Raw genomic sequence first — 15218 nt, 5'->3', positions numbered from 1 at the left:
AGGGAATTTTTATTAGGATTAAATGTCAGGAATTGTGAAAAACTGAGTTTAAATGTCTTTGGCTAAGTTGTATGTAAACTTCCTACTTCAACTGTAAATCTCTCTCCTTTATCCCATCCCATCCCTATCTGTCTCTGCTGCTGTGCCTTCAGATACCAGAGCAGTGGGACCCCCATGGTAGTCCCCAGACTTGCTTGTCTGCCCCAATGCTTCCCCCAGGCACACCCTTCTCTACCCAGCCACAGCATCGCACCTCGGTCCCCGACTCCACGGAGGGCTTCGACCTCAACAAACCTGACCCATATGACCTCTATGAGAAGTCCAGGGCCATCTACGAGAGTAGACGTGAGTATTGGTACATGGTGTAAGATAAAGTTGCCACTAGACACTGACCTTGGGTAAGTTTTGGATTTTCCCCACTAACGGCGGGAAATTATGATTGGGGAGGGGAAGCTGATCTTAAATCTGTACCTTGGGGAAACTTCACCCCTGAACGAGTACCACACTTCCGCTTCTTGGTTCTGCACTGGTGGCTTATAGGAGGTGGAGTCTTTTCCTTAACTGAGAAGATGTGGCAACGTAATGTCTGTTTTGTCCAGTAGTGGCAGAAGTTAAATCCACAGCAACCAAAACCAACAACTAAATCAGCATAGCTTCATAACATTATGGAGTATTATTTAGGTATGGCATATTCAGATAATGCTTAACACACTAAGTGTGAATACTGACTATGCAATCAGTAGAATTTGTACCGGTCTGTCTTTTTTGTTATTCAGTCTATGAAGGATATTGATCTCTCAATCCTGATAGATTACAAATCAGTGCTGCATTCTCTCCTCTCTTGGCCACTGTAGTCTGTGTTTGTGGGGGAATTCTCTGCATTCAAATTCTTTCTTCCTCACTATCTGTATCCCCTCCTCTCTCACCTCTTTTTATCCTTATTTTTTCTACTCCTCTCCCTATCGTTCTCTCCCTTTCTCTCCCTTCCCTCTCCTTCCTCATCCCCTCCCTTTCTCCCTGTGCCTCCCTCCCACTCTCTCTTTCTCTCCTCCTATCAGGTCCAGAGTACCAGGAGGTGGAAGTTCACCTGTTGAGGGAGAAGACTGGGTTTGGCTTCCGCATTCTGGGGGGAGACGAGGCCGTGCAGGCTGTGAGTCCGGACGCCCGCGACAAGGCTCGTATGGGACGGGCTGGACAACACACACCATTATACACACCTAGCATGTCTAACCTCATTGAACACACCTGCTGCCTGCTGCTGCCTACACACCTAACACACTGAACAACATGTAATACACACCTAACATCATTTATACAACAAGTGGGTCTAATCCTGAATACTGTTTGATTAAAACCGCATTCCTGCCGGTGTCTATCCACAAGTTACCACCGGCTAAATCTATGACGTTAAAATGCCTATTTACTTTGTTCTATCTGACTGCGCAATCCACTGTCTCATCAGTCAAGCAATCTATAAACTTGATCTACACTATAAAAAGCATCTAGATATTATCTCCCATCACTTTTAGATGAACATTTAGTTTTCAACAGCGGAGATTTGTATAAACCTTGCTGTCTGTCTTTCCGACTTTGCAACATTATTTCAATATTCAAATTTGATCTCCAGCTGTCCCATAGTAATGAACGTATCGGGAGTCGGGACGAGACAGACAGGCAGGCAGCATTTCTCAACCAGTCGAAATCAGGAATCAGATAGCATAATTTTTATGGATATACAGTATACAAAGAAATGTAAATTGAAAAAAGGTAAAACGAAACAAAGTGCAGCTTTCCAGCTTTAGTTTGAAGTGATTGTGTTAGCTTTGTTGTTGGCTAGCTCGTCTGAACAACAGTGTCCTGACGAGTGAGCAAATTTTCTATGCCAGGTGAAATCACGCCTCATTAGCTCATTGTTATGGATGTATCCAAATAAATGTCTCTATAAAACAGCTTATGCAAATGCAGATAATGTTATACTGGCTGCACTTTTTGACGTGACTGTAAGTTAGCTGTAGTTGACTAGCTAGCAAGCATGGTATAAGAATGTTGTCAGCCAGTATGGCAATGGAACATTTCAAAGTAACAACTGGGTCACGTCCATACAGAACAAAAACACTGAATGACTGGGGTCGCGTCTCTTTTAAAACCTGTTTAGGATAGGGGGCAGTATTTTCACGGCCGGATGAAAATACCCGATTTAAACTGGTTACTACTCTTGCCCAGAAATGAGAATATGCATATTATTAGTAGATTTGGATAGAAAACACTCTGAAGTTTCTAAAACTGTTTGAATGGTGTCTGTGAGTATAACAGAACTCATATGGCAGGCAAAAACCTGAGAAAATTCCAAGCAGGAAGTGGAATGTTTGAGAATTGTAGTTCTTCTTTTAATTCTCTATCGAAACTACAGTATCTGTGGGGTTACATTGCACTTTCTAAGGCTTCCATTGGCTGTCAAAAGCCTTCAGAAAGCAGATTGAGCCTTCTCCTGTCTCTGGGCAGAGTATGTAGCTCAGTTTCTCAGTGGTCTGCCTGGGGACAAAGAGATTGGATATGCGCGTTCCCGCGAGCATGCTGTTTTTTCTTTTCCTCCTTGAATGAATACACTATTGTCCGGTTGGAATATTATCGCTATTTTACGAGAAAAATACCATTAAAATTGATTTTAAAAGCGTTTGACATGCTTCTAAGTACGGTAAAGGAACATTTTGACTTTTTGTGTCTCGAAATGCACTTGCGCATTACCCTTTGGATAGTGACCTGAATGCACGAACAAAACGGAGGTATTTGGACATAAATATGGAATATTTGGAACAAAAAAAACATTTATTGTGGAAGTAGCAGTCCTGGGAGTGCATTCTGACGAAGATCAGCAAAGGTAATACAATATTTCTAATACTAATTCTGAGTTTAGTTTGCCCCGAACTTGGCGGGTGTCAAAATAGCTTGCCGTGATGGCGAGCTATGTACTCAGAATATTGGAAAATGTGCTTTCGCTGAAAAGCTATTTTAAAATCTGACACAGCGATTGCATAAAGGAGTTCTGTATCTATAATTCTTAAAATAATTGTTATGTATTTTGTCAACGTTTATGATGAGTATTTTTGTAAATTCACCGGAAGTTTTTGGTGGGAATACATGTTCTGAACATCACACGCCAATGTAAAAAGCTGTTTTTGGATATAAATATGAACTTGATTGAACAAAACATACATGTATTGTATAACATAATATCCTAGGAGTGTCATCTGGTGAAGATCATCAAAGGTTAGTGCTTCATTTCGCTGTGTTTTGGGTTTTATTGACATATATGCTTGCTTGGAAAATGGCTGTGTGATTATTTTGGTCTATGTACTCTCCTAACATAATCTAATGTTTTGCTTTCGCTGTAAAGCCTTTTGGAAATCGGACAATGTGGTTAGATTAACGAGAGTCTTATGTTTAAAATGGTGTAAAATAGTTGATTGTTTGGAAAATTGAATTGTGGTATTTTAGTTGTTTTTTTATTTCGCGCCATGCGATTCCATTGGCTGTTGGCTAGGGGTCCCGCTAGCGGAACGCCTGTCCACAACAGGTTCTAACTGAACCGATAGACCAACCAGCCAGCTTGGGTACCAACCATGATTTGTTTTGTTTTGGGACTACATCTTGTGGAAGGATGAAATATTATGAATAAATTCATCAAAATAACATTTTTTATGAAAATATGTCAAACATTATTTGAATATGTTGGTAACCTGTTGTATAGAAGTGATAATGCCAATGTATATGTCAAATGTAATGTAATAATGCCCTCGAAGCCGGTGTTTGGAGGAGATATTGACACGACTTCGTCTCAGGCCTAACAACACCCGTGCTAATATATCCTCCAAACACCGGCTTCTCGAGCATTATGACTTAAGTAATACACACCTAACACCATAATATCCAACTACACCATAATGCACACCTAATGTCATCTTACACACATCTAACCAACTTAGAGGTCCATTATTATATTTTTTCTTCAACCGAACTGATTTCAAATCAAAATGCAAGTTATAGACCTGTCATTCTCATTGAAAGCAAGTCTTATAAGTGGTACATCCATTCTATATGCAATATTTTTTTATTGGTTTGTTTTTTTATTTTTTGCTACGAAACGTTTTCAGACAGTGTGGCCCACTGAACACGTCCCATAGAATTCAACTATGTTTATTTATTCCCACCCAGCACACCTATAAATGTGCTGCTAATATAGATTGTCTTTGAACAGATTGTGATTGGGGCGATCATAGAGAACACTCCTGCAGAGCGCGATGGACGTCTTCGACCTGGGGACGAGCTCATCTCCGTGGATAAGATGGTGGTTGCTGGGAAACCACACAGATACGTGATCGACCTGATGCACGCCGCTGCACACAACGGTCAGGTCAGCCTGAAGGTCCGGAGGAGAGTCCACTTCCTCAGTGAGTAGTATTCACTACAATGTATACACTAATCACTACTATACTATATAGTACACTATACACACACACTATACCAGTGGCGGTCAGTGCCATTTAAGATGAGGGAGGATGATTTTTTTTTTTTCATGCGCATGGCCTTATTTCTATTACAGCTTATTGGATGACTGTCATTCATATTCCATTACCCAGTTTAATGTAACAGTGATAGGTTTAGGCTACTATATGATACTCAAATGTTCTCCATACCCATTATGATGTTGCTACAACTTAGCTTATGAATGAAAGTTTACAATGTAGGTGCACACAGATCAAGAGAAAAATTTGAGCTGACAGACAGTGACACATTCAATACCGCCTGGCACACTCTTGCCTGCATCTAGCTGATATAGGATGTAATCATTAGTCCAACAGTTGCAAACGAGAGTTTCTATTGCACAACTTCAGGTATGTTCATCTCCGTTTTGTTCCATTTGTTTCCGTTTAAGATTTTTTTTCAACAGAATTGGCGGAATTAATACACCCCTGATCATGTGCAAACACAGTTCACTTTCATAGCATCCACGCTTTATTCCTTCTCGTATCTATGTGCTCTCCTCCTCTCACCTTGTCCATTCACTTGTGGACTTCAATGCACAAACACATCAGCTGTATGTGACAAGGCAAAAAAACCTTTCCAAGCCAAACCATATCATAACCATTACACACAGCCTACATCGTTGTCACCATATTAGCTAAAGTAACGTGATAGTCAACATATCTAATATAACTAACGCCTCATTAAACCTGATACAATCATCCAGTAACGTTACAGTGTAAGCAGGACTCTGATGGCAATAAATTAGTAAAAGCTTACCTTGACTTGGAAGAGTTCCAGTGTTGTGTTGGATAGTGTTTGAGTAGGCTAAACTAGCTAGCTGCATTTACTAGCTAAGTAAGTGAAACTGAAAGTGAAAAGTGACACTCTCTCTCTCGCGCGTCTCCTTCATTTTTGAAGAAATTAATTTGTTCAAAACTTTTCAACTATTGTTTTTCCTCTCACTTTCAGTCAACTACTCACCACATTTATGCACCGCAGTCCTAGCTAGCTGTAGCTTATGCTTTCAGTACTAAATTCATTCTCTGATCCTTTGATTGGGTGGACAACTTGTCAGTTCATGCTGCAAGAGCTCTGATAGTTGTTGTCATAATTACTGTGTAAGTCTATGGAAGGGGGTGAGAACCATGAGCCTCCTAGGTTTTGTATTGAAGTCAGTGTACCCAGAGGAGGACGGAAGCTAGCTGTCCTCCAGCTACACCATAGTTCTACCCTACAGAGTGCTGTTGAGGCTACTGTAGACCTTCATTGCAAAATAGTGTGTTTTAATAAATACTTTTTTGACGTGATTATATTTAGTATAGTTTTATCTAAAAAGTATAAATGTTTTATGATTTTTACTGTTATGAAATTCACTGAGGAGGATGGTCCTACCCTTCCTCCTCTGAGGAGCCTCCACTGCACTATATACATTATACAATGGCCAGATCAGGCTGACGGTCAGGAGGAGAGTCCACTTCCCTGGTGAGAAGGGTACGTAGCATAGAGGGGGTAGAAAAAAAGTCACCTTCAACATCTCTCTCTCGATTTCTGCTGCCCTCTGTAGGTGAGGTTTTAGGGGTGAACGGCCGTAGCCCTGGCTACGTGTCCACGCAGCACAATTCCCCACCCAGCGACGTTGCCTCAGCTTCCTGTCCCATAACCCCCGGCAATGTCCCGCCACCATCCACCACCTCCCCTCCGGAGGGTGCCGTCCCCCTGCATACCAGTGATGTCATCATCCACCGCAAAGAGAACGAGGGCTTCGGCTTCGTCATCATCAGCTCGCTGAACCGACCGGAGAACACAGCTGTCATCAGTGAGTCACATGATGTCTCTCAAGTGCCGTAGGAATAGAATCACCAGAGTAAAACTACTAAAGTAACTCTATTTCTATGTCTTTTGCTAAGGGTTATTCTGGAATAAAACAGGATGGGTGCTCCAATTCCAAGTAACAGTCCATTATGTAGTAGACCATTTGGAATTTTCTGTTAATTGATAGTTACACAACACCACTCCATGTGTTTTAAAGTTAGCCAAGAGGGGAGATAAACCTTTTGCCATGATATTAGAACACTTGTAATAACTCAGAAAACATTACACTTCTACAACTACCTCTCCCTCTTGGCCGGTCCTTACCCTTCGATGTTTGCAGATCTGTGAGGTAGAAGCAATATGGTGGAAGCTTTAGCACTACACTGTGGTAAATATATATAGTACCTATCCAGACCCTTCAGACAAGCTAACATCAAGGGGTTATGGCCAAGGGGTAGGGCAGGGTTGCCCAAACTCGGTCCTGGGGACTACAAGCGGTTCGTCGAGGAGGCATTCTCCTATTTTCATTCCATGTTTTCTACTATCTGTGATAAACACGCCCCTCTCAAAGTACCGGGTAAGAGTTTGAGACAATCCCTGGTTTACAGTGGAATTATCTGATTTGATCCTAACATCTCAAATGAGGCTGTGAATGAAACTGCCGAATGCCGGCCTATGGTTAATCTTTAGAATTTTATCGAAATTGAGCTTTCAGAAGTTGTAAAGGCACACAAATCTATTGACATTAAGAAAACTGCTGGCCCGGATAAATTGAACACTTTTTTTAAAGTGGTGCAGAGATTATTGCTACCATCCTTCTCTACCACTCTCACTCTACGATTCCAAAAGTCTGGAAAGCATCCTACACCTTTTTACATAAGGGTGGAGATCCATCCCATATGGATAATAATCGTCCCATATCTAAACTGTCTGCACTGGCAAAAATTTGGGAAAACCTGATGAACTCAGTCGAAAGACTTTCTTTATGATAACTCAATTTTATCTAAATTCCAGTCATGTTTGAGGCAAGCATAATACACAATTACTGTGGCTGTGCGTGATACTCTAGATGTTCAGGACAAGAAACATTGTGTTTTGTTGTGGGAATTCTAATCAAGTAAGGGAGAAGAGACATTCAATTTCTTCAAACAATCAACCTTTAATATTGATTAATTATTGCAATAATGGAGCTGGTCAACGACCACCCGTAGGTGATTGTTCAGAGCCCGAATAATACACAAACGCAATGGGGTTATAAAGAAACACAAAAACTGCTTAGTTATGGTTGGTTCCACCCCTCCCCAGCAGATAGGGGCATCATAAGATACCTTGCATTCTTCTTGTGGCTATTTTTCGGGTGAGTGAGATCATAGTGCACAAACAAGTGATAACGGCAGTTCCGTTACTCCTTTCTCTACCAAGTTAGCTTCTGTTCTCTTCACATCTCAACACAGCTGTGCCCTGGAAGAGAGTAAAAGAACAGGATGGACTGAAGAACTGTGGTCACTCTCAGAGGCTCTGTCTTATGCTGTGTGACCAAGTTACTCAGAAGCAAAGATGATTGGAAACAAGAACAGGTTGTTCTGTCCCTCAAGTTATCTATTCCGTAGTCGCCAAGTATGTCCTTGACTACACGCCTGGACCAGCTGCGGGGAGTGAAAGTGGAAGAGAGGAACCACCCTTTCTCAGAAGCACAGCATTGTTAGAATGAAAATGTCTTACTATTGTTCAGCATGTATTTATTAACTATTAATATTAAACAAATCAGGTAAATACGTAATATCTCTCACACTTTCACTTTTTATTGACTTATCAATGGCCTTCGACACTGTTGACCATGCCCTGCTGTTGTATAGACAAAAAAATATATATTTTAAGTGTCGATGCTGTAACGGCTGTCGGGAGAGAGAGTAGACCAAGGCGCAGCGGAGTTAGTGTTCATCATGATTTTACATTTTTACATTTTAGTCATTTAGCAGACGCTCTTATCCAGAGCGACTTACAGTAGTGAATGCATACATTTCATACATTTTTTTTTTCTGTGCTGGCCCCCCGTGGGAATCGAACCCACAACCCTGGCGTTGCAAACACCATGCTCTACCAACTGAGCTACAGGGAAGGCTTTACCAAAGAACACTACACGAAACAAAACGAGAAAACTGACAGCCAAACAGTCCTGTCAGGTGCAAAACACTCAACAGAAACAATTACCCACAAAACCCAAAGGAAAAACATTCTCCTTATGTGTGACTCCCAATCAGCAACAACGAGCTTCAGCTGTGCCTGATTGGGAGCCACACACGGCCCAAAACAAAGAAATACAAAAACATAGAGAAAGGAACATAGAACGCCCACCCAATGTAACACCCTGGCCTAACCAAAATAAAGAACAGAAAACCCCTCTCTATGGCCAGGGTGTTACAGTACCCCCCCCCCCCCCAAGGTGCGGACTCCGGCCGCAAAACCTGACACTGAAGGGGAGGGTCCGGGTGGGCCTTCTTATGGCGGCGGCTCAGGTGCGGGACGTGGCCTCTGCTCCACCCTTGGCGTCGCCCTCTTAGGTGGCGCACCTGGCCGCGCCGAAGGTCTGCTGGGCGACCCTGACTGTGCCCGGCTGGCAGGCGGCGATGGCTGCGCCCGGCTGGCAGGCGACCCTGGTTGCGCCCGGCTGGCGGGCGGTGATGGTTGCGCCTGGCTGGCGGGCGACCCTGGTTGCGCCCGGCTGGCGGGCGATCCTGGTTGCGCCCGGCTGGCGGGCGACCCTGGTTGCACCCGGCTGGCGGGCGACCCTGGTTGCACCCGGCTGGCGGGCGTCCCTGGCGGCTCCGGCGGCACTGACCCAGGATTCACCAGGCTGGGGAGATATGAAGGAGGCCTGGCCCTTGGCGCAGGCACAGGACTCACCAGTCTGGCGGGCGGCTCCGGCAGCTCCGGGCTGGCGGGCGGCTCTGGCGGCTATGGCCCAGGATTCACCAGGCTGGGGAGACATGAAAGAGGCCTGGCCCTAGGCGTAGGCACAGGACTCACTGGGCTGGCGGGCGGCTCTGACTGCTCTGGACAGGCGGGCGGCTCTGGCGGGACAGGCGGGCGGCTCCGGACAGGCGGGCGGCTCTGGCGGCTCCTGACTGGCGGGCGGCTCTGGCGGCTCCTGACTGGCGGGCGGCTCTGGCGGCTCCTGACTGGCGGGCGTCTCTGGCGGCTCCTGACTGGCGGGCGGCTCTGGCGGCTCCTGACTGGCGGGCGGCTCTGGCGGCTCCTGACTGGCGGGCGGCTCTGGTGGCTCCGGACTGGCGGGTGGCTCTGGCGGCTCCGGACTGGCGGGCGGTGATGGTTGCGCCTGGCTGGCGGGAGACCCTGGTTGCGCCCGGCTGGCGGGCGACCCTGGTTGCGCCCGGCTGGCGGGCGTCCCTGGCGGCTCCGTTGGCACTGACCCAGGATTCACCAGGCTGGGGAGATATGAAGGAGGCCTGGCCCTGGGCGCAGGCACAGGACTCACCAGTCTGGCGGGCGGCTCCGGCAGCTCCGGGCTGGCGGGCGGCTCTGGCGGCTATGGCCCAGGATTCACCAGGCTGGGGAGACATGAAAGAGGCCTGGCCCTAGGCGTAGGCACAGGACTCACTGGGCTGGCGGGCGGCTCTGACTGCTCTGGACAGGCGGGCGGCTTTGGCGGGACAGGCGGGCGGCTCTGGCGGCTCCGGACTGGCGGGCGGCTCTGGCGGCTCCTGACTGGCGGGCGGCTCTGGCGGCTCCTGACTGGCGGGCGGCTCTGGCGGCTCCTGACTGGCGGGCGGCTCTGGCGGCTCCTGACTGGCGGGCGGCTCTGGTGGCTCCTGACTGGCGGGCGTCTCTGGCGGCTCCTTAATGGCGGGCGGCTCTGGCGGCTCCTGACTGGCGGGCGGCTCTGGCGGCTCCTGACTGGCGGGCGGCTCTGGCGGCTCCGGACTGGCGGGCGGCTCTGGCGGCTCCGGACTGGCGGGCGGCTCTGGCGGCTCCGGACTGGCGAGACCCACTGGAGACCTCGTCCTGGGAGGTGGCACAGGACGGACCAGGATGGGGAGACCCACTGGAGGTCTAGTCCTGGGAGGTGGCACAGGACAGACCAGGATGGGGAGACTCACTGGAGACCTGGTTCGTGGAGCAGGTACAGGACTGACCAGGATGGGGAGACCCACTGGAGGCCTGGTCCTGGGAGGTGGCACAGGACGGACCAGGATGGGGAGACCCACTGGAGGTCTAGTCCTGGGAGGTGGCACAGGACAGACCAGGATGGGGAGACTCACTGGAGACCTGGTTCGTGGAGCAGGTACAGGACTGACCAGGATGGGGAGACCCACTGGAGGCCTGGTCCTGGGAGGTGGCACAGGACGGACCAGGATGGGGAGACCCACTGGAGGCCTGGTCCGAGGAGGAGGCACAGGATAAACCGGGCTGTGGGGGAGCACTGGAGTTCTGGTACAGACGCTCTTTACCCACACTCCAGGCTGAATGCCCACTTTGGCCCGGCACGGGCGGAGAGCAGGCATTGGGCGAACTGGACCCTCCCAGCGCTCTGGAGACACAGTGCGCAACGCTGGCGCAGGATAACCTGGACCGAGGAGGCGCACTGGAGACCAGACGCGCTGAGCTGGCACCATCCGCCCTGGCTCGATGCCTGCACTCGCATGGCACTTGCGGGGGGCTGGTATGTAGCGCACCGGGCTTTGAACACGCACTGGGGACACAGTGCGCTCCACAGCATAACACGGTGTCTTACCAGTACCACGCTGCTTCCGGTAAGCACGGGGAGTTGGCTCAGGTCTACCGCCTGACTCCGCCAATCTCCCCGTGTGCCTCCCGTGTCCGTTGCGCTCCCTTTCCTCATACCAGCGCCTCTCAGCTCTCGCCGCCTCGATCTCCCACTGCGGGAGGCGATAATCCCCAGCTTGAGCCCATGGTCCTTTCCCGTCCAGGATTTCCTCCCAAGTCCACGACTCCAGATAGCTTTTCTCCTTAAAGTCTCCTAAACAACTGTGCTGTATATATATATTTTTTGCGTTGTTTGTAACTCATTTTGTACATAATGTGTTGCTACCGTCTCTTATGACCGAAAAGAGCTTCTGGATATCAGAACAGCGATTACTCACCTCGAACTGGCCGAAAATGTTTCTTTAATGAGTATGACCCAAAGGATATACTGCTTTGTCAAGGCCCAAATCCCCATCATCAGCATTAAGAAAAGACAGAGGAAATGGAGGGGAGGGCGGGGTGCCTTTTAGGAATTTGCAGATGAGTAGGTAAACCACCACTTCCCTCCATATTATTGGCCAACGTGCAATCATTGGAAAACAAACTGGACGATCTACAATTAAGACTATCCTACCAACGGGACATTAAAAACTTTAATCTTATGTTTCACCGAGACGTTGCTGAACGACGACACAGATAATAATAAGACGAGGGGCGGGGCTGTGTCTGTTTGTCAATAACTGCTGGTGCGCGATGTCTAATATTAACCTGTTGGGTCTAGGGGGCAGCATTTGCACGTCTGGATAAAAAAAATGTACCCGATTTAATCTGGTTACTAATCCTACCCAGTAACTAGAATATGCATATACTTATTATATATGGATAGAAAACACTCTAAAGTTTCCAAAACTGTTTGAATGGTGTCTGTGAGTATAACAGAACTCATTTGGCAGGCAAAACCCTGAGACATTTTCTGACAGGAAGTGGATACCTGATGTGTTGTATTGACTTTAAACCTATCCCATTGAAAAACACAGGGGTTTAGGAATATTTTGGCACTTCCTATTGCTTCCACTAGATGTCACCAGCCTTTACAAAGTGTTTTGAGTCTTCTGGAGGGAGATCTGACCGAACAAGAGCCATGGAACGGTGATGTCCCATTAGACACCTGGCGCGCTACTTCATGTTGGGTACCCTCGTTCCAATACGTTATAAAAGACTATGCATTCGTCCACCTTGAATATTATTCATGTTCTGGTTAAAAAAGGCCCTAATGATTTATGCTATACAACGTTTGACATGTTTGAACGAACGGAAATATATTTTTTCCCCTCGTTCATGACGAGAAGTCCGGCTGGCTTACATCATGTGCTAACGAGACGGAGATTTTTGGACATAAATGATGAGCTTTTTTGAACAAAACTACATTCGTTATGGACCTGTGATACCTGGAAGTGACATCTGATGAAGAGAATCAAAGGTAATGGATTATTTACATAGTATTTTCGATTTTAGATCTCCCCAACATGACGTCTAGTCTGTATCGCAACGCGTATTTTTCTGGGCACAGTGCTCAGATTATTGCAAAGTGTGATTTCCCAGTAAGGTTATTTTTAAATCTGGCAAGTTGATTGCGTTCAAAAGATGTAAATCTATAATTCTTTAAATGACAATATAATATTTTACCAATGTTTTCTAATTTTAATTATTTAATTTGTGACGCTGACTTGACTGCCGGTTATTGGAGGGAAACGATTTCCTCAACATCAATGCCATAGTAAAACGCTGTTTTTGTATATAAATATCAACTTGATAGAACTAAAAATGCATGCATTGTCTAACATAATGTCCTAGGAGTGTCATCTGATGGAGATTGTAAAAGGTTAGTGCATCATTTTAGCTGGTTTTATGGTTTTGGTGACCCTGTCTTTGACTTGACAAAACATTACACACAACTCTTGTAAATGTACTGTCCTAACATACTCTAAATTTATGCTTTCGCCGTAAAACCTTTTTGAAATCGTAAAACGTGGTTAGATTAAGGAGATGTTTATCTTTCAAATGGTGTAACATAGTTGTATTTTTGAAAAATTTGAATTTTGACATTTATTTGGATTCAAATTTGCCGCTCTTGAAATGCACCTGCTGTTGATGGAGTGCACCACGGGTGGCACGCTAGCGTCCCACCTAGCCCCAAGAGGTTAAAGAAGTCTCAAGGTATTGCTTGCCTGAGGTAGAATACCTCATGATAAGCTGTAGACCACACTATCTACTAAGAGGGTTCTCAACTATATTATTAATAGCCGTCTATTTACCAACACAAACCTATGCTGTCGCTAAGACACTGAACGAGTTGTATGAGGCCATAAACAAACAAGAAAATTCTCATCCAGAAGCGGCGCGCCTTTAATGCAGGCAAACTTAAATCTGTTTTGCCTAATTTCTACCAGCATGTCACATGTGCAACTAGAGGGGGAAAAAACTCTAGAACACCTTTACTCCACACACAAAGACGCATACAAAGCTCTCCCTCGCCCTCCATTTGGCATATCTGACAATAATTCTAATCTCCTGATTACAAGCAAAAACTAATGCAGGAAGTACCAGTACCAGCTCAATACAGAAGTGGTCAGATGACGCAGATGCTACGCTACAGGACTGCTTTGCTAGCACAGACTGGAATATGTTCTGGGATTCATCCAATGGCATTGAGGAGTATACCACCTCATTCACCGGCTTCATCAATAAGTGCATCAACGACGTTGTCCCCACAGTGACTGTACGTACATTTCCCAACCATGAGCCATGGACTACAGGCAACATCCGCACCAAGCTAAAGGATAGAGCTGCCGCTTTCAAGGAGTGGGACACTAATCCAAATGCTTATAAGAAATCTTGCTATGCCCTCAGACGAACCATCAAGCAGGCAAAGCATCAATACAGGACTAAGATTGAAACCTCCTACACTGGCTCTGACACTCGTCGGATGTGGCAGGGCTTGAAAAATATTATGGACTACAAAGGGAAACCCAGCCGTGAGCTGCCCAGTGACACGAGCCTACAAGATGAGCTAAATGCCTTTTATGCTCGCGTCGAGGCAAAATACACTGAAGCATACATGAGAACACCAGCTTTTGCAGGGGACGTTGTGATGGACTTCCTGACGTGCCACCCCCAGGTGGTAAGGGTAGGCAACAACACATCTGCCACGTTGGTCCTCAACACTGGAGCCCCTCAGGGCTGCATTCTTAGTCCCCTACTGTACTCCCTGTTCACCCACGACTGCGTAGCCCGACTCCAACACATGATTAAGTTTGCTGACAACACAACAGTGGTTGGCCTGATCACCGACAACGATGAGACAGCCTGCAGTGTGGTGCCAGGACAACAACCTCTCCCTTGACGTGAACAAGACAAAGTAGCTGATCATGGACTATATAAAAAGGAGGGCCGAAGTGCTCCCCATCACTGTCCCTTTGATCTGGAGGAAAAAGTTTCCTCTAAAGAGAAGGCATTTAAAGACATTATCTGGAAGCACTGGTACATTACTGATACTGACCCACAATTGAAACCCATTTTTAAATATCCCCCACGTATGGTTTTTAAAAGACACCCAAATCTGAGAGATATAGTGGTTAAATCTGATTACCCACCAGAGAAAATTGTTAGGTTAAAATTTTTCTGAGTAAATAACTCACGGACACTAGAGAAGCTTAACCAAGTTTAATTCTTCGCAAAGGGTTGACACAGCTGTGTTCAGACAAAAACATGTTTCCACCACTACAAGTGTGTGTGTATATATATATGGTTTGACAGGAAGAGGGTATTAGGATAGTGAACCATCATTTCTCCCTTCAGGGGATCTGACTTCAACCTCTCCTTCACCGAATCCACAGAAGTCCATCTGCTTCCCCTATAGCAATCCTGTGACTTCCTCCCGTCCACCCAACACGTTCCAAAGCAATCTGTCTTTCTACAGAGAACCATTAACCTCTGACATAAGAACCAGTCTCTTCCACTCCTTTATATACTATGCTTATGCATATAACAATGTTCAACGTTTACCATGAATCAAACAAAAGGGAAACTTTGTTGGACAAGGTTCCAGAGGGTAATTACAAATGTGGCCAATGTGCTCAATGCGGCTTTACGTACAA

The 15218-nt window shown here is 46.3% G+C and overlaps 1 protein-coding gene across 9 annotated transcripts in view; it reads left to right on the top strand.

Moving 5' to 3' along the window:
* LOC106573044 (membrane-associated guanylate kinase, WW and PDZ domain-containing protein 2) overlaps positions 1 to 15218 on the top strand; it is a 324009-nt gene that overhangs the window by 265701 nt on the left and 43090 nt on the right. For 7 of the 9 annotated variants that reach the window (XM_045696840.2, XM_014147669.3, XM_045696843.2 and 4 more), the window contains 4 exons: positions 153 to 345; positions 1059 to 1174; positions 4256 to 4448; positions 6089 to 6340. In XM_045696840.2, coding sequence (XP_045552796.2) covers positions 153 to 345; positions 1059 to 1174; positions 4256 to 4448; positions 6089 to 6340 — 754 coding nt within the window. The remainder of the gene's footprint in view (positions 1 to 152; positions 346 to 1058; positions 1175 to 4255; positions 4449 to 6088; positions 6341 to 15218) is intronic. The other 2 variants (XM_014147683.3, XM_014147684.3) reach the window with 1 other exon arrangement.

The sequence above is a fragment of the Salmo salar genome, chromosome 16, assembly GCF_965601325.2.
Source record: "Salmo salar chromosome 16, fSalSal1, whole genome shotgun sequence".
Taxonomy (NCBI): Eukaryota; Metazoa; Chordata; class Actinopteri; order Salmoniformes; family Salmonidae; genus Salmo; species Salmo salar.
Note: the sequence above shows the minus strand (reverse complement) of the source record. Positions and strands in the feature narration are given on the sequence as shown.